Genomic DNA, 22342 nt, shown 5'->3' with positions numbered 1-22342 from the left:
TCTTTTATGTCTCTCTATATTAACTTTTGTCTTGAAAAATAAATTAACTATACTAGAATCACTTAATTTTCGGTCTGCGTTTTATTCTTTAAGCAGCAGTAGCAGTAGCAGTAGCAGAGAGGGAAAAGCTCAGTTTAAATATACACATGTATATAAAAAAAGGAGAGGGGAAGATATACTGCTAAATATCCCTTTCATGTGTCTAATAAAATGGAAGGAGAAAACGATAAGCTACGATAAAGTACTGTTATCTTTTTGCTCCTATTAGAACGTTTTTCTTCTTCTTCTTCATTGTCTTTCAAATGAAATTCTAAAGATACTGGTCACTATTATAAATACTCAATCCTTGAGAGTGGGTTCCATTAGTTTTTTTTTTCAACTCTCACAAAATAAGATTAGAAAAGGAAGCAGATACTAATCAACCTCCACGATTGGTTGTGTATGGAAACAGTAGTTTTCCATTACATTATGAAGCTACTGGCTACTTGGATCATTGCCCTCTTTTTTTTTATTAATATTAATTATAAATGAATAAATATACACATATTATCATTAAACAATTATATTTCTTAAAAACTTTTGTATAATAATGAATCCAACTCATTGACGACTTGTAGAAGAAGAATCGTCTAATGATATTTAGAAAAGAATCAATAAAGCAAGACAACAACAATAATAATAAAGGGTTAAAGCTGTAATATTCTAATTAGAAATAATGATGTAGGCCATAAAGTTGCTGAAGTCGGTATTAATTACAAAAAACAAAAGGATCAAACCAATGACTGAAGTTTATGTCATGTTACCAAAGTCTTTAAAAGATATTCTGAATAAGTTGATTGTTAAGAAAAAAAAGGATATTAAGAAACTTCTAATATGTTATTTAGATGATATCCAGTCAGATATTCCTAATAGGAATTCAACTACTTACGTCTAATGTTCATTAAAGAAAAAGATATATAAATAAACCTATATCATTCAATAGTAACTAAATCCTACGTTATTAGCACTGTATCAAAGAAGATCTGAAGCAATTACTCTTACTAAAATAAGATCGAACAATAGTCAAGTATTCTAAATTGTTAAAGATATCTGTGATTAAGTATAAGTCGCAAAAAGTGTTATTTATAGCCACATGTTATCGTTTGTTTGTATATGATGAACTAAATATTGTTCGTAGTTAATAACTACTCTTATCATCAATAAACATGAACTCGCTATTCTATCGTTCCATCAGCCATCGGAGGCACTATACAGACGGGGCAATTCACAGGGCTGTTCATAGCCGGGCTTAAAACAGACTCCCCCATATTGCCTCCGTGTTCGAATATTTAACGTGGTGAACAAGGCGGTCTCCACGGCTACGTCTGATTGGCTGATAAAAAAAAAAAAAAAAAAAAAAAAAAAAAAAAAAAAGAGAGAGAGAGAGAGAGAGAAAGGGAGGAAATTAAAAATGTGTGCCTTTTTATATCTTTTTTCTCATCATGCATGATGATGCATAATATGACTGTTATCATCGTTAAAACTTTAATGATATAAAATGAAATGTTACACGAGTGGCCATTACTTGTATCCTTATCTTTTATAGATGAGTAAAAAAAAAAAAAAAAAAAAAAAAAAAATAATAATATGTAACTTTGACAATTTTTATTGTATTTTTCAGCAAATAAGAGAAAATTTCAGAAAAAATAAGAGAAAATTATTGGACAAATAAGAGAAAATTATTGAACAAATAAGAGAAAATTTTAGGTCAATTAAGAGAAAAAAAAATGGCAATTAGCAAAAAATTTACTTATACTTAAATCTCATAAGTTTTTCTCCAGGGCTAAACACTTTTCAAAGAATCTGAGAGAATGGCGAATCCAGCCCTGGCAGTCTTTCTTAGTTACTTTGGAGCAGGCATCCATTATTCTGGGTGTGAGTGTCTCACCAGTTTCGAAAGGGCTTCTTTTGACGCCATACTTCACCTTCGACCAGAATAGCTCAATTGGGTTTAGGAATGGTGAGTACGGCGGAAGATATGCACACTTATAGCCTCTGCTTTCTATTAAGTTTCTTACTGTAGCTGGCTTATGTATGGGAGCATTATCCATTACCAAGTAAAAGCCCTTCATATTATTTCGGTCAAGAACATCCATCACATTACTCAAGTAATTTAAATAGTGCTCAGTCCTAGTTCCAACCTTAGCTGTCGTTGTAACAACCTTCCCATCTATTCTTCTCTTCTTAGCTCCCGAAACTAATATTGGCTTTCTCAAAGAGATGTCAATAATGCCGGCGCTAGAGATGGCACCAAGAATGGTTATTGTGGTGCCTTTTGAAGCAGGGACAGTTGTTTTAGCAGGTTCTCCTATCTTGGACCAGCCACGAGTGCGTGTCATGTGTAAATTGAACCCTGCTTCATCCAAAAAAACGCAATTATTCTCAAAGTCCATATTTTTATCAGCTAGCCATTGAAGGATGGTCTCCTTTCTCTTCTTAAGAGTTTCTTCCGAGTTTCTAGTAGATGAAATTTTCTCCAACTTCTTCATAGATAGTGCACAGCTGGTTCTAAGATGTCTGTATACTGCGGATGGGCTCACGGAGAGACTTGGAAATTCTTTGAGCAACAACTCGTGTATTCCAGCTACAGTTGCAGTTGAACACTCATCAACAATGTCGGTAATAAACTTTGTGTGTTTTTCAGTAAGCTCAGAGACAGTTCCCATTTTGCGCCCTCTTTTTTTCTGTTGAGGTATTTCCCCTGTTTTCTGCCATTGCGATTTGAAACGGTAAGCTGATTTCTCATTTATTCCTGTTTTTAAAGCTGCATCTTTTACAGGAACCTGTTCAATTAACAGGGAAATAAGCTTGTTGATATCTTGCTGAGTGTACACACGTCTAGCATTGCTAGCGGCGTCTTTTTTTTCGGCCAGATCTCTGAGAGGCTTCTCTTCTTTCAAATCGCTCTCACTACCCTGTACATCAGCTTCATTTTCCTCCTTATCCGAGCTATTGCTGGCCTCATCACCCTCGTACCCTTCCTTCAGCTCCATCGTCGCATCTTCATCTAACTCCATGGCTGATGCAGTGATGTTGTACTCCCACTTCTTTCTCATCATTGACATTACGCTGACAATGATTTCAGGTACAGCTTCAATGTCATCGTCGCGTAGAGAAATTTCGTTCATATCAAAGTCAATATCCATTTTTTGTTAATAATAGTGAGAAAAGTGCTTTCTACTAATTGCCATTTTTTTTTCTCTTAATTTTTCTTGGACTTTCTCTTAATTGACCTAAAATTTTCTCTTATTTGTTCAATAATTTTCTCTTATTTTATCCAATAATTTTCTCTTATTTTTTCTGAAATTTTCTCTTATTTGCTGAAAAATACAATAATATCACTTGACGGTGGTTTAAAAAAAAAAAAAAAAAAAAAAAAAAAAAAAAAAAAAAAAAAAAAAAAAAAGTACACATTGTTGACGTGCTTTTTGTTTCATTTTAAAAGACAATAATTATAATCGTAGATAACAGTGATCGAATTCATATTTTATTTGTATTTTTTTCTCTCTTTTTTTTTTTTTCTTTTTTCTCCTTTATTAGTGTTTTGTAGGTTCTATGGAAGATATTGAATTATCAAATCACACTTTTAACAGTGAAACGACAAATCAATATGTTGATAGCAATCATAGTGATACAGAAACTATAATAAAAGATAACATATCATCAACAAGTTATCAGCCATCATCGCGAGATAGCAATATCGATGGTGAAAGGCCTAATATCGAAATCGAGAAAAGTTTATGGCGTAAACAGTGGATTTCTAGGATGCCACCTCTTCCATTAATTCGTACAATCCTAAAAGCATCTATAGCTATTTTAATTGCTTTACTTTTTGTCTTTGTTGATAATTGTAGAAATGCTATTGGAACCGCTAGTATTCTTGTACCCATTGGCACTTTACTTCATTTTCCAATTCAACCTTTAGGTAAACAAAAAGAAAATTAAATGTAAATGTAACAAATTTAATGTAGATACATATATATATATATATATATATATATATATATTAATAGGTGTCCAAATTGAGGTATCCTACACACTGTATACATCTTTACATATAATACATCTATTTCACACTTAATTTTGTTTTCTTCCTCTAGTCAACTCTTCTTAGTTTATTTGGCGCTTTAGTAGGATCGGCATGGTGTTTTTTAGGTAAGTGTGGTTTATAAATAATAAATATTTATATTTATATATAAATATGTATTTACAAGTTTTATAATAGCCATGTTTCTCGCAAATCTTGCTAGAGATAGCACAAACCCTTTTCCGGTTCAGTCTAAATCAAGTGCTATTTTAGCCGTTTTGATGTTTCTTGGTGTTTTTGGTTTAACTCTTGTTCGTGTCAAAATTACACAAGGTATACAAATACGTTACTAAAAAAAATAAAATAAAAATAAGATAAATCTTACTAAAATTTATATAAATATTTGTGTATAGCTAATTTTGCAACTATTTTTGCTGGTATCATAATCGCTGTAAAGTACATGAAAAAAAAAAATTATATATCCTATTTATAATCATTAATGATAATATATAGTTTTCTTTAACGCAAGCTTCAATTACTCCTGGATTTCAGCCTATAATTGTCGTAAAGTAGAGAAGTAATACATATATATTATTTTTGCTCTTTTTATATACATAAATATCAACATTTATTTTTAGTATACATTTTTAAAACCCATTGCCATGTCAGGTGCAATTGCTATCATGGTAGATATCTTTCTATGGCCAAATGACAGTATCACAAAATACATGTCTGTCCTTAACAAATCCCTTAAAGAATATAATAGTTTCTTTCAAGAGCACTCTGAAGCCTTTTTATCCGCTACATCAGGGTCTGTTGCTATAACGTTACCAACATTACATGCACGTCTACAAAATAGTATTTTAAGCTTAATCGACTCTAAGCGAGAGGTACAACGTGAGATTCTATTTAACCGTCTATCTCATGGCGATATCAGACGTCTTACACACATTATCAAACGAATGCGTGAACCTTTACATGGTATTGGTCTTAGTCTCATCTCGAAAGCTGAACGCCTCAAGGATAGTTCACTTACTGAAGCCCTTCAACAAGACGATCACAAAGATGTTTTCTTTCAAAATCTGAAAGATCTTAGAAAGGCGGGTCAAGAATTAACCAATACTTCCATCCTTGCTCTTAATGAATGTAACGAACGACTTATGAAATTTTCAGGTCGTCCACGATCCGTGAAAAGTACAATTCTATGGCCCTTCCCTCGTCTCTTCTTATCAGACTATCGAAATCCAAATCATTCTCAAATAAGTGAACAACAACATCCGATCCAACCTTTATCTGATCGTATTGAGGCGGTAATTAAGAAATATGAAGCACAGTGTAAATCATCTGTTCCGCTCTTTATTGAATCTCATCCTCCTATAGATCACTTTGAGACACGTTTCACTGATCTTCTCCAAATTATTTATCTATTCCAGTACAGTCTGATAGAACATGCAAGACTGTTAAAGGAGCTCGTTTGCTGTATGGAGGAAATTGAGACAAGGCGTACTAGACGCCAATTATGGTTCCCTCAATTACCACTTCGAAAATGGTTTCAATCCCGTACCGTGGATGCTAATTTAGGTGGCACTCAAGTCACTACCTCTGCAAACTCTGAGACCCAACAAGGAACTGATTTAACATTGACACAAACTATGACAAAGCCAGATGCCCTGGATCAACAGGGGACTACAAAATTTGCATTAGGAGGAAGAGATCATGGATACCTTCGAGATCCAGATGTGAACCCACCTGAAACATCTCTTGAGTTTTTCTTTTATAACATGTATCGTTTAATATTATGGTTCCAAAGTATGGATGTCGTGTTCGCCTTGAAGACTGCAGCTGGTTTTGTATTGTTATCCTTGCCAGCTTATTTACCCCAAAGTGTAGGTTGGTTTTTCGCTTGGCGTGGTCAATGGGCTACCATTACCTTATTACTTTGGATGTTACCCATAGTTGGCATGTTTTTTGTCACGTAAGTAATAATATCAAAAAAAAAGAAAAATAATGAATAGTCTAATTTAAATATTATGCGTATGATACATACAAATATGTGTGTATTTATTTTAGTGTTACGTTAAGAGTGATAGGAACAGTATTAGGAGGTGTCCTGGGCATTATTGTATGGGAAATTGCTAGAGGAAATCCTTATGGTCTTATTGTTCTTATGTTTGTCTGTATGATTTTTTTCTATTATATATTTTTTACCAATCAAATATTCAAAGTTGTTGCTATTATGACTCAAGTCACCTTAATATTAGTAAGTATCACATTAAAAAAAAAAAAAAAAAAAAAAAAAAAAAAAAAATGGCATCAATGAAACTAAAATATTTGTAAAAGGTTGTTTGTTATGAATATCAATATGCAATAAGTGGTGCGCCTATTTATGATTCAGTTGAAGTTGTCGCTGGAAAGGTATTTATCGATTCATATGTTTTACAATTATTGAAAAGGCTGCCTTTTTTTTTTCTTTCTTTCTTTCTTTCTTTCTTTATCCTTATCAAATAACATATATATTTATTTATATATTTATATAGCGTATGCTTCTGGTAATTATTGGTGTTGGAGCATCTGCAATATTATCCATCATTCCAAAACCAATAACAGGTCGTGTTGAACTACGAAAACGAATTTCAAAGACAATACGTGATATAAGCAGACTCTATAGTATCTTGGTGAGTGATATCCTGATCACACATAACACCAGTTTTGAACCTACATTAGGTCAAATCAAAGCCTTTAGAAAATCAGCTCTAAGTATTCGTAGACAAATTGCGGATGAAAATACATATTTGAAGATGTCCAAGTTTGAACCACCTCTTAGAGGCAAATTTCCTTATGAAGTCTATGCTAAACTGGTAGAGAAAGTTGATAACATGGCTGATCTTCTTCAGGGTATGGCCTTTGCGTTACGATCAATGGATAAAGTATGGAAGCGAAATCTTATTAAAGTAATAGAAGAAGAGAGACTTCACTACGTGGCTAATATATTGTCCATCATGAAACTTGTATCATCCACAATGGCTTCTAAGATGGCTTTACCTCCTTTTATGTCATCACCTACAGAAATGAAGCATCAGTTAGTCAAAAAGTTGCGTAAAGCTATTATAGAATGTCCTGATCATCTTGATAATGATACCTTTCCAAGTTATTGCGCGTATACTGTAAATTCGTCCAAGTTTGCAGAAGAATTAGAAGAAGTGGTTGCATTAGTAAAACAACTTGTGGGTGTCGAGGATCCTGAGCAATGGCTTCTCCTAAATGCTTAGGTTGTTTTGTTTTGTTTTATGAAACAATAATATGCGTAAACCCTTTTATATATATGTATATATTTTATTTTAATAAATACGATAGTTATATATTTTTTTTTTGAACTCAATTGTTGAATGCTTATTGAATTCTTGAATTATATTGTACTGAAGTATATTTTGCTATTCAAAATATATATATATATATATATGTATCGGAAGTAGCTGGTTACCCTCAAATACTAGAAACAATATAAAGAAAAAAAATATCATCATAAATTTATAATCAAAGCAATCTAAATAAAGATATTTGTAAACAATATTGTAAAAGAGATCTAGTAATTTATAACAATAAGATTTATTTATAGGAATTCTATGCTATATCGTTTAGAAAGGATACAACATGTACGAATGAAAGTTCCAGTTTTGAATCCAAGTTAAAAAATAATTAACGTTGCGTATTATTTAACTCCATTTCCAAATAGAATTATTATATTGACTGTAAAGAGTTGCTATTACAGTCAAAGAAACTAGGTCGGGCCAATGAGAAAAAATTTGGTCGTTTCAAAATTGGATTGGAACACCAACCTAGTTTCTTTGACTGTACAAAGAGATAATCATGAGCACTTATTTTAATTATGAATACGAAATAAAGCCAGCTAAAAATAATTGTGGTTCGTCAATGACACAATATGAACACGTCAGATGTCTATAGCATTAGAGAATAATGTCTTGATTTATAAAGTTACCTTTTTGAACTCTTCCTTTTTTTTTCCCCACCTTAAATCCGAATAGTTCGTTTTGAGTATTTTGAAATAGTCTTCACGTTCATGTTATATTAGTCTATATGCTACTTTTTTTTTAAACCCAAAAAAAATAACACATGACTCTAAAAATCAAATGTCTCAGGAACCATAATTATATTAGTTACAGCTATTGATAGAACAAATCATTGTCGGTATCAAAGATATAATAAGATATTACTTAATAAATATATCCACTCTTTTGAATATACTAACTTTGATTCTTAACGAATACTCTTCGTATCTTTTGATTTATTTTTCAACCTTTTACATGCATAAAAAGGGAGAAAATAGATGTATATAAATATATGAATTATTATATCACACAGTTTATGTTTTCTATTGTTCTGAATAAATAAATAAATGATCGTCTTTCACTTTATTTTTCTACTTATATAATATGCCGTCATATCAAAAAGATATTACATTGATATTTTTAATAAGGTTCTTTAGTTTAAAGTAAAGTTGGCAAACATTCACTTCTCTCCCCCCCATTCATTTTTTATAATATATTGATATTATTGGTAAATATATTATAGAGTTCAATGTCTTTATACTCTTAGAAATAATCTCTATTCCTAAAATAACGTAAAATAAGACGAAAGAAAAATTAATTAAAGTATAGAAAAAGGGCTTTTTGGGATTAACACCTTGAATTGGGGCAAATGATTAAAACTCAGTGAAAAAAAAAGTGATTTGTTTATAATGAACTTCTTTGTCTAATGGTTGACATATATCAAATACTAAAGTATTATTAAATAATGTAGAGTCTTTTTTTTTTCTTTGGTTCAACGTTCAAGTAAATTTTGTATATAAAACTACTACTTCTTTATAATAATAGTATAAATTAGTTTAATTTTATATCAGTGAAAGTAGAATATAACATGCTGACAAAATTTTTTAACTTAATTTCGGAAACTTATTGGTATAAAGTTTCACTTTTAATATAAAAAGCCAGAAAAAAAAAACTTAGACATTATTCTTAACCCCTTTTTTTTTTTAAACAAAAAAAATAAAATAAAATAAAATAAAATTCAAAAGAATGGTTAAAAAAGTATTTGAGGCACCTTATTCAGTAGAAGCTATAGGCTACCAAAAAAGAGAGGGTGAGACAGCTGTTTATAGACATTTCATGTTTGCTGATAAACTATTGGCCCATCCTCCTGATATCTTTACAATGTGGCAAATGTATCTTCATGGATATAATAGGAGTAGCATAGGTAAGCATTGAAGCTGCCAAAAATGTATGTTTAACATTTGTTCTGATTTTATAATTTTTTTTTTAAAAAAAAAAAAAAAAAGACAGACCATTTTTAGGTACTCGTCGAATAGAAGATGGTGTATATAAAGAATATGAATGGGAAACACATCGTCAAGTTAAAGATCATATTGAAAATTTCGGTAAAGGCCTTTTACGCTTAGGCTTAGAAAGACAAAATACATTAGGAGTTTATAGTATTAATCGCCGTGAATGGGTAATATATTACATATATATTAAAAAAAAAAATTCTTTTTTTTTTTTGACACTTGTATCATTTTAATAGACGATTACTGAGATAGCATGTTATCGCCAAGCATTTATTATTGTCGCTCTTTACGATACATTAGGCCCTGAGGCTATGGAACATATTATTAACGAAACTGAAATGCAATATATCGTTGTTAGTAAAGATAAAATCAAAAATATCTTGGATATTAAAGACAAAATTCCTACTGTTAAACATATTATTTCAATGGACGAGGATATTGAGCCTTCTCTCTTGGAACAGGCAAAACAATTAGATTTTCATATTTATACATTTCAACAAATTGAACAATTAGGTGAGGGAGTAAAGGAAGAATCAGACATGCCTAAAGTAGAAGATATTGCCACTATCTGTTATACAAGTGGTACTACAGGTGTTCCTAAAGGTGCTGTCATTACACAAGCCAATTGTGTTGCTTCAATTTATGGTGTATCTCATACAAGTGAAATGGGTACCTTAGGCCATATTGATGAAACAGATGTTTATATCTCTTATTTACCTATGGCTCATGTATTTGAACGTGTTGCTCAAAGTTTTTTTATCTATATGGGTTGCTCTATTGGATATTATCATGGTGATACATTAAGTTTATTAGATGACATTGTAGCTCTTAAACCTACCATCTTTCTTTCTGTTCCTCGTCTCTTTAATCGTATTTATGATAAGGTAATGGCAGGAGTAAATGCTAAAGGGGGTATTACCAAGTACCTTTTTGATATGGCCTATAATGCCAAAAAGGCTAATTTGGAAAACTCAGTAGAACATTGGCTTTACGATCGTTTAGTGTTCAGTAAGATACGTGATGTTTTGGGTGGTCGAGTTCGGTTTATTTTAAGTGGTTCAGCTCCTATTGCTCCTGAAGTACTGGATTTCTTAAAAATTTGTTTCTCATCCTGTGTCCACGAAGGCTATGGTCAAACTGAAAACTATTGCGGTGGTGCATTGGTAAATAAATAATGATATATAAAGAAACATATAAATATAAATTACCTTACTGACTGATGATTATCATTATATCATTATATATATATATATATATATATATATTAGACTATTTTGGGTGATAATACCCCTAGTGTCGTTGGTGCACCTTTCCCTTGTTCAGAAATTAAACTGATCGATGTACCTGAAATGAACTATTTCTCTACCGATCATCCTTACCCTCGTGGAGAAATCTGTATTCGTGGAAACTCAATTATGAAAGAATACTACAAGAATCCAGAAAAGACGGCGGAAGCAATTGATGCTGAAGGCTGGTTACATACAGGCGATATTGGTATGTTGGATGATGCTAACCGTTTAGCTATCATTGATCGAGTCAAAAACATCTTTAAGCTCTCTCAGGGTGAATACATTGCTCCAGAAAAAATTGAATCCATCTATCAAAAGCATCATTTAATTGCTCAGGCCTTTGTCTATGGTGACTCAAAACAAAGTCAATTAGTAGGTATCTTTGTACCTGATAAGGAAACTCTTCTACCATGGGCAGCAAATCAACAAGCTGACTTTATAAACAAGACCTATGAAGAACTATGTGCATCACCCAATATGACAGAAGCTATTTTGAAAGAAATTAATACATTTGGTAAAGAAAGCCAGTTAAAGGGATTTGAACAAGTTAAAGCTCTTTATCTCACTCCTCATGAATTCTCTATCAAGAATGAGCTTCTGACGCCTACCTTTAAATTGAAACGTGAAGTTGTACGCAATCTTTATTTTGAGAAAATTACCGAAATGTATCAAGTTTTATCGAATGGTAGATCTTTTAATTAGAGAGTAACTTATGTATAAATATGTGTATATATATTGGATTATGCTGTTTTATATCTCTTGTAAGTTTTCTTTTTTCATTATGTATTAAATTTCTTTTTTTTTTATATATATAAATATACATATATGTATTTATATAAACCATTACTATTACATATTTTTATATTGTATTGTATAATAAAAACATGTATATGTCAATCATATATTACTATTTACAAAAATATTTACGATAGACTTTGTATTAAAGAATCTAACTCATTTTTTAATACTTGGATTTGTTCACGTATACGCAATTTTTGCGAATCATTTAATTGAACCCAAGCCTCCTCTGATGGCTTCTCAACAGTAAATTTCCCAAGCTTATCAGCCGTCTCTTCAGGATCTAAGTGAATCGTGATTTCTGGATGATCTTGTCTTGTTAAATGAACCAATAATGGCTTCAAAACATGTTGACGATGAACATTCTTGTCATTTTCCTCACTCTGCGTCTCTTCCGATAACAAAGGTTCCATTATTTCAACTTTATTTTCTTCTGTGGTAGATATCATCTCCTTATTTAACAATATAAAATGTTAATCTTCAGTTAATTACAAATTGCTTTTATAAAGTTACTTTTGTTGCTTCTTCAACTTCTATATCACTTTCTATATCTTTCTCTTTCATGTTTTCCTCTTCTATATCTTCATGTTGTTCATCCATCGGTTCCGCATCTTTTTGTTCTATACCTTTACTTTCTTCGTCTCTCATCTCATCAACCTTTTCAATTATGGGACTTGATAGTCTCCTTTTCTTTTTTTCTGTTAAATCTTTTACTTCCATATAACTACTTCCATTACAACCTAATCTATATAATGATTAGTTTTTCTTATATTTAATTACACATTTACATATCAATTATAGCTTACTTTTGTTTCCTATTGTTAAATTCAAATCCACCACCACCTATGATTCGTTGTTTTGCTTGTTGTTCTAGAAACTTTTGAGTATCTGCTTCATAATATTCACAAAATTCTTTAACAGTCAGTTGACGAACAGACATGAGCATTTTATTTATTTGTGTGTTCCCTTGAGCTCGTAATGAAGCACAAATGAATTCAATACGATGCTGAAGGTCCTCTATCCGTCTTGTAGCTAAAAATTGTATATAATAAGAAATATGAAACCTATAATGTACATGTATACTTTAAATAATTTACTTTCTTCTTCTAAAATGGCTATTGCCTCTTCAATTTCCTCATTTGATTTTGAATGCATATTTACATTAAAGTAAGACTTTCATGTATTTTTTTTTTTTTTTTTTTTCAAAACACAAACTTAAAATAAAATAAAATAAAATAAAAAATAGATAAAAAAAAATGCATATCTTTATCAATGTCACGTTTTTTTTTTTTTTTTAAATTTTGTACTGAAGGATCTGTACGCCAAAAGTTTTAATAGGATTAAATATTTATTTTTATAAATTAAAATTTATAAAGTGGCCTATGAGCACATAATATCTTTGTTATATTGTATTGCTCAGGTCAGTTCAAATTATGTGCAAAAAAAGTGTCTAAAAACCCTCTTATGGGACAAGAGGTAAAAAGGTAAAGGAAAGGAAGAAGAGAAGGCGAGAAAGAAAGGGGGAATATTGCTAACAAGTTTAAAGGGACAACCAGTTAAGTAATTTCCTGTCTGAATCAAGAAGTGGAGAGGGTAGTTTGTCGTGTATTAAGTAATCCATTTCCTGTAGAATGGTGTACATAACTGGCCAGTAATAAAGCCAGGCAGAAACATCCTGAGAATTTCGGTACTTATGCTGGGGGGAGATGATTTAAAAGAAAGGAAAGGGGATCTGTAATTGATCGTGGCGAGAATAAACGAGTGTGCATGCGCAAGCATTCAGTGGTGAATAGTTATAATTACGATTAAACTAAAGAATTTTATTTAAAAATTAAAAAACGACCAATGAGCATATAGCATCTATATATGCTGTTTTGCCCTAGTCAGATTGCTATAAAAACCCCCTTCTGGGATAAAAGGGAAAATGTTAAAGTGTATGTATAAGTGATGATAATTAACTATCAGAAAATCGTTGTTGTATTGAAAGAAGATGATGGTCAGAGGGTTCGGGGATTTGGGAGTGAAGCTAGATAGTCCATCTCCAAGCAGAATTGCACATATAGAAGGCCAGCATATGAGTCAGGCATCAATTGATTTTCTCACTTTCTTAGTATGAAATGTTGATAGTAATATGTTCAAGAGATACGAGAGTGGATCTTCAATAGATTTGGGGCATCTGAAAGCGGTTATGCATATGCAAACAAGAAAAACTATGTGAGCGTGTGAAGAGTTCATTTGGATGGAAGGGGCAGGCTTGGGGTTTACCAAGAGGTAACCAAATCTCGAATACAACAGTTATCAATTTATTTATTTATTTTTTACTCTTCTTACCCTTTCTTCTTTTTATTTATCATAAGTAATTAAAAGTGGATCCTTTAAAAGTAATAACGATTAAAAGCTCTATATCTGGGATAGGGTGGAAACCCGAATACCTCCCAAGACTCGAAAAATTTGTGCGCACCATAAACACGCTTGTGATTCACACTTTTGCTCTAATCAAATTTATATTCATCAGTGAATTAAAAAGATGTGAAGCGTTCAATATCGAAAAATATGCTGAAAAAGACTTCTACATACAAGCTTTTTTCGTCACTTGTGCAACATACGAAGAAGTTGCCACCTACAAAATCAACTAAAATCACAGAGTTTAGAAATTTGATTAAGAAATACTTGAACGAATATTGTGGATTATGTGGCTATACCCCCTCATAGAATTGAAATATTCTCAGCAAAATTGCTGCATATGAGTGCGCAAAGATAGATACTACCTACAAAAACGGCACCATGCTGCAATTTGGTAATAAGCTTAGGACGTTCGTAAATTTACTGACTCAGCAAAAAGTGGCTGAAAAAGAGATTAAAAAAAAATCATTAAAAACGAGATAACACAACCTTGCACTCAATTGAAGTAATCAGTTGCTTCAGGAAATATCCAAATTCTACCCGTGGATCAGTTAACCGAAGAAGCGATCGTACATATATGAGATTTTTTTAGCATTTATAGTTCACAATATAAATTCAAGAACAACAACATTTATTATGACTGCAAAGCGAATCCTATTGCTCACTTAAAAGCATATTATAAATTAGCTGATTTGTGTGAACGTTTAGGTTTCAAATCATTTGCATGCTTCCCATTGAGGCGAACTCATATACCATGTTATGTCACCATTGACTCTATGATATTGAATAACAATATTTTAGAAGATTCCCAAAGATCAAAACTAGATAAAAACCTTATTTGGGAAAAAGCCGTCAACATTTCCTGTATGCCCTAAAAGATCAAGGTGATGCAAAGTCACTCAAGTTTCGTGGAATGATCCATACAGATGGTGTTAGGGTCTCGATATTGAAACAAAACAAGGAAACCAGCAAAGGCAGCTCAAGAAATACTAGTAAACGTTTGCAAACAAACAATAACGAGTTTTAATATATCGATAAGTTGAACAACGAAGAGCTTCAACGTACCACCAACAAGTGCGTATTTATAGATCCTGGTAGAAGGGGTATGTTATTTTGCATGGGTGAGAAATGCGAATCAAGACACGATGGCTTCATATATCGATACACCAGCAATCGAAGGGCTAAGGAGACAAAGTCAAGGAAATTTAGAAAATTTCGTCAGCAAAATAAGCCCAAGACAGTCAGTGATTTAGAGAAGTCTTTGACTACGCATTCCACTTCGACAGTTGATCCCCAAAAGTACTCTAGATATTTAGAAGCAAGATGGGATGCAAGTGATCTCCTTTCAAACTATTATCGAAGTGATTGTTCTAGATCACTTCCTTTCAGGAAAATAAAGCTTTTCTCTTATATCAATAGGAAACAATCAGACGCCCGTCTGGCAAAGACGTTAAAACAAAAATTCGGTGAAGGCTGTGTACTTGTTCTTGGCAACTGATCCGCCAGTAATACGAACCTATCAGAGGTGTTGGTATAAGGAGGATGTTGAAGAAAGAAGGATTACAAGTATACTTGTTGGACGAATACAAGACGTCGTCGTTCTTCCCCAAATGTAAAAATGGGAAGTTGGAAAAATTTTCTCATGTCAAGAATCCTCGACCGCATGTGCGAGACAAGTATCCAGTAGTTGAGTGCCATTGCCTATTACGGTAAACATTAATTTTATTTTTTAAAGAAAAAAGACGATTCTTATATTTTCTTTCGCTAGATGTACAAATCAAAAATGTTTAGTGCCTTCTCAACTCTGGAACAGAGACTTGGCCGCCGTTTAGAATTTTAGAAATATTGTGTTAAGCTACAGACAAGCCCTTGGTCGTCCCTCTAGATTCAAAAGGGAAACATCAAAACGCGCTTCAACAAGCACCACCACCTCCACTTCCAAAAAAGTTCGCTTTATGCCTCCAGACGACGTTTCTCCTGAGGGAGGAAATACTGATAGAGTAAACATATGATGCAGATAACTTACATACATGCACTTGATTGTTCGAAAACTATTGTTTTTTTCTTTTTATCTAATTTCCATTTTTGCTTCGTCCAAAAAAAAAAAAAAAAAAAAAAAAAAAAAAAAAAAAAAAAAACTAGCATCGTTTGAATTTGAAGTATAAAAACTGTAGGCCGTAAAGAATAACATTTTCTTAACTGAAATTTGACTTCCTCTTGATTCTTTTTTTTTTTTTTTTTTGATTAAAAATAGATATTAGTAAGAATTTCTACCATCAAGTGCCCTGTTTTCTGTTATTAATACTGATATTACTTTTGTAAGCTATTACATAAGGCTGCTGTACACTATGGGATAAATTTCAGATTTATGGCTGATCAGCTTGAGCAATAAAAAAAAATGCAAAATAATTAAAATCTGATACAAGTGTGTAATTTTTTTTTTTTTTTTTTTTTTTTTTTACATTAATTATAAACCATGTCATCAAAATCAACTTTAGGAAAAGGTTAGAATTTAAACAGCAATTGTATAGATTAGACTTGACATTTTATTAAAAAAAAATAGCTTCATCAAAAAAACGCAAAATTGGAGGCTCATCAGTAGAGGATCATTCTCAACCTAAACTTGATGTATTTTTATCTCCCAAGTCAGTATCACCCAGCAAGGATAATTATATGGAAATTGATAATATAGTTCCTATAAAAAACATTCATTTAGGTGCCTTTCATAAACCAACTTCAGAATTATTAGTTACCATTACAAACATGATTCGTAAATTACAATGTTTTAATTTTACACAAATGTCATTTTATTTAAATGTATACTTTAGCTACAAGATTGAACGAATTATCCGATGCAGAATTTGAAAAGAGTTGGGAAAAACAAAAAGCATGTATTCAAGCTATATTTTCAACTGAGCAACATAAGAATTTTAATTATTTGACAACATCTAGGGTAATTAAAATATAAATATACATGCATGCATGTGTTTGCCTTTTTCAGTTATTTATTTATATGGGCTATAGTTATGTGAAAGCTGTTGCCGTTTTGGAAAATCAGAGAAATTGTATGAAGCACTTGTAAGAGAAATTGAACAATATACATTGGAGATACAAAAAAGTTTAGTACCTTTAAACCGTGAATTGTTGGTTCGTTTGAACTCAAGCTGGAACACCTATTGTCACCATTTAACAGTTATTCGAACTGTATTTATGGCCTTAGATCGTACTTACATATTGCCCAAAACAAAATTTCAATCTATCATGTAAGTATTTATCACATATATGTTTCTAATACACATATTGATCTCTCTCTTTTTTTTTTTTCTTTAGTGAATTAGGAAAGGGCATTTTTAGTAAAAACATTATGGATATTGAAGAATTTCGTAATGTAGTTGTAGCCGAAGTATTGCAGTTGATTAAACTTGATAGGTAAAATAGTTTGACATGAATATGCATATAAAGTACTTAATATTATCGTAAAGAGATTCTAAAATAGTAGATGTAAAGTTGATTCATGATATTTTACAAATTATGATTGAATTATCCTATTATTCAAGTGATTTTGAGAATCGATTCTTGACGAGTACCAACAATTATTATAAGGAAGAAGCCAATGAACTTATTAATGCTTTATCTGTTTCGGACTATATTCAACATGCTTCTATACGTCTTCAAGAAGAATCTCAAGATCGCATTCAAAATTATTTAGATAACCGCACTAAACGAAGTTTAACTCATGCAGTTGTGGATCAGCTCATCTATAAAAAGGCATCTAAAATTATTGAAAAGGGATTTAACAGCATCCTTGATAACAATTTAGTTGAACCTCTTAAATTGTTTTATGAGTTATTAGGACAAAGTGAAGAAATGAATTTACTGCGTAAAGCGTTTGCTGATTATATAAAAAGACAAGGAGCTGCTCTAATCAAAGATCCTAAAAATGATCCAACTATGATCCCTTCCTTATTGAAATTTAAAAAGAAGATGGATAGAATATTAGAATATTGTTTCCACCATGATGAATCACTTATGAATGTATCCAAGGAAAGCTTTGAATATTTTATTAATACACGAGGAAATAAACCAGCTGAGATGCTGGCTAAATATATTGATTCTAGGCTAAAGATCTCTATAAAGGTAGACAAACAAACCAAACAAACAAACAAACAAACAAACAAACAAAAAAGATGTATTTAATGTTATAAATGTTCGATTATTTATATTATATATAGAAACAACGTATGAATGTTACAGAGGTTGATTTGGCAGTATTGGATAGTGCTTTAACTTTATTTAGATATATTCAAACAAAAGATACATTTGAAGCATATTATAAAAGATTTTTAGCAAAGCGTTTACTTTTAGATCGTTCAATATCGCAAGAAACTGAAAAGCATGTACTAGAGGTGTTGAAACTTGAATGTGGACATGAATTTACAAAGAACTTTGAAAATATGTTTAAGGATATTCAAGTCTCGAATGATTTAGCTATTGCTTTTAAAGATTATGAAAAGCACCAATCACGTATGCCGATGAATGTGAAAGTCATTGCCCAGGCCTTTTGGCCAACATTTCCTGTTTCCAAAATCAAGCTTCCTCCTAATGTAAGATATAATATATAGTATATGTTTTGCGAAGTTATTTTTTTAAAAAAAAAGAAAAAATACAAATATATATGTATATGTATAGATGCAAGCAAGTCAAAGATTATATGAAGAGTTTTATACATCAAAGTTTAATGGCAGAAAGTTAAATTGGCAAAATTCATTATCATCGCTTGCAATTGTTGCACATTATCCCAAGGGTAACAAAGAGATTGTGTTAAGCTTATTGCAAGCTATAATTCTATTATTATTTAATGATACACGTAAAAAATTATATACATTTTCTGAAATACAAGCTGCCACTGGTTTAGGTATTTTATGCAGACAAATTACATCTATTTTCAGTACTCATTTTTTTTTTTTTTTTTACATTAGAAAATAAGGATCTAAGTAGTTTATTAGCATCACTTTCAACTGAAACTTATCCATTAATCAAAAAAACAACATCAACAACATCAACTATTACTCCACAAGATAGCTTTCAGTACAATTTAGAGTTTGAATCACCTAATGTCCGAATAAGAATACCAGCGGCCGTATTTGAACAAGCAACAGATGAACACAAAGAAGTAGAAGAAAAGGTTCAAGTAAATCGAAAGCATCAATTGGAAGCTGCTATTGTTCGAATTATGAAAGCCAAAAAGACATTAAGTCATAGTGCACTTATTAATGAAATATTTACTCAAATGAAATATCCAGTTGATGTAAGTATATAAAATATGCATAAAGGAGAGGGGTTTTTTCTCTTTTTTTTTTTTTCTAATTTAATTCATTAGGCAAACGATATTAAAAAAAGAATTGAAGCATTGATAGAACGTGATTATTTAGCTCGTGACATAAATGATAACTCGCTTTATAATTATATAAGTTAATAATTATATTATATAATAAAAATTATTTGTTAAATATCATAAACATGTATACAAAAAAAAAAAGAACTATCATAAAGCAATTCATTTTTTATTGAATTTTGATGTTTGAATTTATTGTGCTTTTTCCATAGTACCGACAAATTATATAAACTTGAAAATGATCCTGGTAGCAAAATAAATTGCAGACCATTCTTTAAGGAAAGCTTCTTTCCTAATTGGAGTTATTATTAAATAGTTACTTTATTATAATTCTTAACAAGAAGATCTAAATAAATTATCTAGATTGTTGAGAAACGAAACTTTAGAATAGAGAAGCAAGATGACATGAAAAAAAAAGGCAATTTAACATTCAGCTACGAAATATTATTGGTTATGTCACGTGACACATTAAATCAAAATATGAATATATATCAATAGATGGTTTTCTTTAATGTCCAGTTCATTAGCAACGAAGTAGATACGCAGCCAATAGAAGTGGAATATAATCTGCCGTTCAGAATAAATAGACTGAATAAGAGAAGATTTAAACCATCAGTAAAGGAGTCCGACGTGAGAAAGAAGAAGTCGAAGTTATGCATGATTTGTGAAGATAGAAAACGTCGGCATAATCAATTGACAACATGAGAAAATCAAGAAGACAACACTTATGCATCTTTACTACAATCACGATTTTCCCTGTTGTCATATAAACTTTATTTTGTAGCAAAATTAATATAAATATCGAAAAATAATTGATTTTAAAAAAGACAATCAATAAATATTATAAAAACTTAATTATATTCTTTGTTATTTTTTGTTTAATACCGTCCACTGCAGATAAATGTCTAATTTTACAATTGTAAAACAAGACTGAAATGTGTAGTTTCAGTCTCTTTTCAGTCTCTTTTCACAATTGTAAAATGTGTGATTTTACATTGTAAAACCTGACACTGTCAGTATATTTTAACAATTGTAAAAGTGTCTAATACAACAATTGTAAAACAATACTGAAATGTCTAATTTTACAATTGTTAAAAGTCTAATTTAACAAGGTTTCACTTGACAGGTTAGATCTGTTATTGGCTTTATTTCATTATATTTTAGGTAAAGCTGTATAACATTATAGCTTTTTATTGGCCTTTGCATTTAAAATAAATGCTTTTTTATTCGATATATTTTGTCATTTTTAAAATACATTTACTAATGGAGTTTATATTGTTTTTTAAAAAATAGTTTGATTTGTCTTTATTTATTCCTTTTTAAGATAATAATGTAGATAATAGATATAATGCATAATAAAAATAAAAAAAATATATACACGCTGCGTATAGACAACGATGAGGAAAGGATAGCTAATACTTGTAATATAGTAATGAGGATATAGCCATATCTTTTTTTCTACATATCAATGAGGAATCATTAAATTAGTATCAGTAGTAATAGATTAGTATAGGTTTACATTTATTACTTACTATCAAAAAAAAAAGTTCTTTTTTAATTCTATATGTTAATAAACAGAGTGGATGTTGTCTTCATATACCTACCTAAACAAAAAATATAATAAGTATCTAATATTACAACATATCTATTCATCATATAAAAGAGTTATAGTATAGTTTACCTATTACTGTTTTTAATTCTAATAATTTATAATGAGGATTTACTAAAGAATATGTTATTTTTTTCTTCTACATAAAATAACATATACCTTAACTTTAATAAGAATTATTCAAAGATTATAACGTATAATTTACCTTTACTTTTATCAAAAGTTTAATTCAAAGAGACAAGGAGAAACTGCAGACTAATAAAGAATAGAAATAAATCAATTAAAATGTTAAAAAGCTATAACTTTAAGTTTGTTTGAGAGATAAAAAAAAAGATACAGTCATTGTTCGAAAACCATAGATCATTTCTACTTTTCAATATTACAATTAGAATTAGAAAATACAAAGATTAGATTTACTACTACTATATATAATTACATATTCCAGCGAAGTGTTCATACTAGATATAAAATAAAAAGAAAAGTAAATGAAAAAAAATAATGGACAAGAAAAAAAAAGAAACAGAAACAAAATCAAAAACAAAATGCATAATAAATTCATATTGAGACATTTGATTCATTTGTAATGTTTTACATACAAACTAGAGCCCTATAAATAACAAGTCTTTTTGTTGAGATCAAGCTCATCATTTTATAAAATATAACTCTTTATCTCCATTATTTTAACTTACTTATCTTTAACCATTAATAATAATGTTCAACTCATCTGTAAACAACAAGCGACATAGAACTTTACAAGAAAGACTAGGAGGCCAAGCAAGCAGCATTCATAGAACAAACGCTGTTCAAATCAGTGTTCCTTCAAGAAATAATAGGGACACTACCACCATGAACTCTAATAATATTAATAATATTTTAGTCGAGCAATTGAAGCAAGATAATGCTAATCTTTCTAATCGATTAGCCAATTGTGAGCAACAAATTGGTCAACTTACCTCACAATTGCAGATAGTATGTAATACTTTAGAGCAATTGCAACAAGAACCAGCATCTTCTTCCGTATTAACAAAGCATTCGATTGATCACAGAAAAGACATTAAGGCAATTGGGGTAAATTTAGTATATATATATCAGTAAATAATATTTACTAATTGATCTATTGATTCATAATAGAAATTGATAAGAAGTCGTTTAGTGAATTTGCCAGAAGAATGTCCTCAATTTAATTATCAGAGGACTTTCATGGACAAAGTTAATAAGCCTGCTCGTTTAGCTATGATGGAGTATGGAAGAAGACATGTTGGAAAGTATCCTGTGTCGGATGTAGCTTTACATAGAATACTTTCCGACATGTTCAATAATAAAAAGCGAGAACTGAAAATGCTACCAGAGCAAAGGGTAGCAAGAAATACAAAAAATGCTACAAGGAGTATTAAGGATGCTGTAAGTAATAATAAGAATAAAG

The 22342-nt window shown here is 30.7% G+C and overlaps 13 protein-coding genes across 13 annotated transcripts; 10 read left to right on the top strand and 3 right to left on the bottom strand.

Moving 5' to 3' along the window:
- Positions 1-3538: 3538 nt before the first annotated feature.
- Positions 3539-4037, top strand: BX663DRAFT_528139 (uncharacterized protein). The gene has a single exon (XM_051530138.1). It carries the CDS (start codon positions 3595-3597, stop codon positions 3982-3984), a length of 390 nt encoding a protein of 129 aa, XP_051377476.1. The 5' UTR covers positions 3539-3594; the 3' UTR covers positions 3985-4037.
- Positions 4038-4266: 229 nt separating this feature from the next.
- Positions 4267-4639, top strand: BX663DRAFT_444991 (uncharacterized protein; the record flags this gene model as incomplete). The annotated part of the gene is made up of 3 exons (XM_051523657.1): positions 4267-4399; positions 4480-4517; positions 4580-4639. The coding sequence occupies 3 exons, from the start codon at positions 4267-4269 to the stop codon at positions 4637-4639; spliced, it is 231 nt and encodes a 76-aa protein (XP_051377475.1).
- A 908-nt stretch (positions 4640-5547) lies between these two features.
- BX663DRAFT_444994 (uncharacterized protein) lies at positions 5548-7335 on the top strand (the record flags this gene model as incomplete). The annotated part of the gene is made up of 4 exons (XM_051523658.1): positions 5548-6041; positions 6137-6326; positions 6407-6481; positions 6604-7335. 4 exons carry the CDS (start codon positions 5548-5550, stop codon positions 7333-7335), a joined length of 1491 nt encoding a protein of 496 aa, XP_051377474.1.
- A 1824-nt stretch (positions 7336-9159) lies between these two features.
- On the top strand, positions 9160-11416 carry BX663DRAFT_444996 (uncharacterized protein; the record flags this gene model as incomplete). Its single annotated transcript, XM_051523659.1, has 4 exons — positions 9160-9337; positions 9420-9592; positions 9662-10588; positions 10694-11416. The coding sequence occupies 4 exons, from the start codon at positions 9160-9162 to the stop codon at positions 11414-11416; spliced, it is 2001 nt and encodes a 666-aa protein (XP_051377473.1).
- Positions 11417-11549: 133 nt separating this feature from the next.
- On the bottom strand, positions 11550-12715 carry BX663DRAFT_528132 (uncharacterized protein). The gene is made up of 4 exons (XM_051530137.1): positions 12610-12715; positions 12319-12544; positions 12026-12257; positions 11550-11964 (listed from the first exon to the last, which is right to left on the bottom strand). Exons 1-4 carry the CDS (start codon positions 12665-12667, stop codon positions 11638-11640), a joined length of 843 nt encoding a protein of 280 aa, XP_051377472.1. The 5' UTR covers positions 12668-12715; the 3' UTR covers positions 11550-11637.
- A 337-nt stretch (positions 12716-13052) lies between these two features.
- Positions 13053-13208, bottom strand: BX663DRAFT_528129 (uncharacterized protein; the record flags this gene model as incomplete). Its single annotated transcript, XM_051530136.1, has 1 exon — positions 13053-13208. A coding segment is annotated over one exon (156 nt), but the record flags the coding sequence as incomplete, so codon positions are not given.
- A 383-nt stretch (positions 13209-13591) lies between these two features.
- On the bottom strand, positions 13592-14045 carry BX663DRAFT_304341 (uncharacterized protein; the record flags this gene model as incomplete). The annotated part of the gene is made up of 1 exon (XM_051522044.1): positions 13592-14045. Exon 1 carries the CDS (start codon positions 13745-13747, stop codon positions 13592-13594), a length of 156 nt encoding a protein of 51 aa, XP_051377470.1. The 5' UTR covers positions 13748-14045.
- On the top strand, positions 13891-14085 carry BX663DRAFT_415723 (uncharacterized protein; the record flags this gene model as incomplete). Its single annotated transcript, XM_051522347.1, has 1 exon — positions 13891-14085. A coding segment is annotated over one exon (195 nt), but the record flags the coding sequence as incomplete, so codon positions are not given.
- A 154-nt stretch (positions 14086-14239) lies between these two features.
- On the top strand, positions 14240-14398 carry BX663DRAFT_444998 (uncharacterized protein; the record flags this gene model as incomplete). The annotated part of the gene is made up of 1 exon (XM_051523660.1): positions 14240-14398. A coding segment is annotated over one exon (159 nt), but the record flags the coding sequence as incomplete, so codon positions are not given.
- On the top strand, positions 14391-15747 carry BX663DRAFT_584818 (uncharacterized protein; the record flags this gene model as incomplete). The annotated part of the gene is made up of 5 exons (XM_051532232.1): positions 14391-14766; positions 14811-14907; positions 14968-15390; positions 15441-15624; positions 15684-15747. Exons 1-5 carry the CDS (start codon positions 14692-14694, stop codon positions 15745-15747), a joined length of 843 nt encoding a protein of 280 aa, XP_051377466.1. The 5' UTR covers positions 14391-14691.
- Positions 14500-14691, top strand: BX663DRAFT_412192 (uncharacterized protein; the record flags this gene model as incomplete). The annotated part of the gene is made up of 1 exon (XM_051522304.1): positions 14500-14691. A coding segment is annotated over one exon (192 nt), but the record flags the coding sequence as incomplete, so codon positions are not given.
- Positions 15748-16365: 618 nt separating the features above from the next.
- On the top strand, positions 16366-19480 carry BX663DRAFT_528123 (cullin 4). The gene is made up of 9 exons (XM_051530135.1): positions 16366-16685; positions 16744-16868; positions 16940-17178; positions 17246-17344; positions 17398-18052; positions 18148-18519; positions 18605-18830; positions 18895-19223; positions 19296-19480. The coding sequence occupies exons 1-9, from the start codon at positions 16589-16591 to the stop codon at positions 19389-19391; spliced, it is 2238 nt and encodes a 745-aa protein (XP_051377465.1). The 5' UTR covers positions 16366-16588; the 3' UTR covers positions 19392-19480.
- A 1894-nt stretch (positions 19481-21374) lies between these two features.
- On the top strand, positions 21375-22072 carry BX663DRAFT_528115 (uncharacterized protein). The gene is made up of 2 exons (XM_051530134.1): positions 21375-21526; positions 21604-22072. The coding sequence occupies exon 2, from the start codon at positions 21631-21633 to the stop codon at positions 22012-22014; it is 384 nt and encodes a 127-aa protein (XP_051377464.1). The 5' UTR covers positions 21375-21526; positions 21604-21630; the 3' UTR covers positions 22015-22072.
- Positions 22073-22342: the final 270 nt, after the last annotated feature.

The sequence above is a fragment of the Cokeromyces recurvatus genome (genome assembly GCF_025118155.1).
Source record: "Cokeromyces recurvatus strain NRRL 2243 chromosome Unknown BX663scaffold_57, whole genome shotgun sequence".
Lineage (NCBI taxonomy): Eukaryota > Fungi > Mucoromycota > Mucoromycetes > Mucorales > Mucoraceae > Cokeromyces > Cokeromyces recurvatus.
Note: the sequence above shows the minus strand (reverse complement) of the source record. Positions and strands in the feature narration are given on the sequence as shown.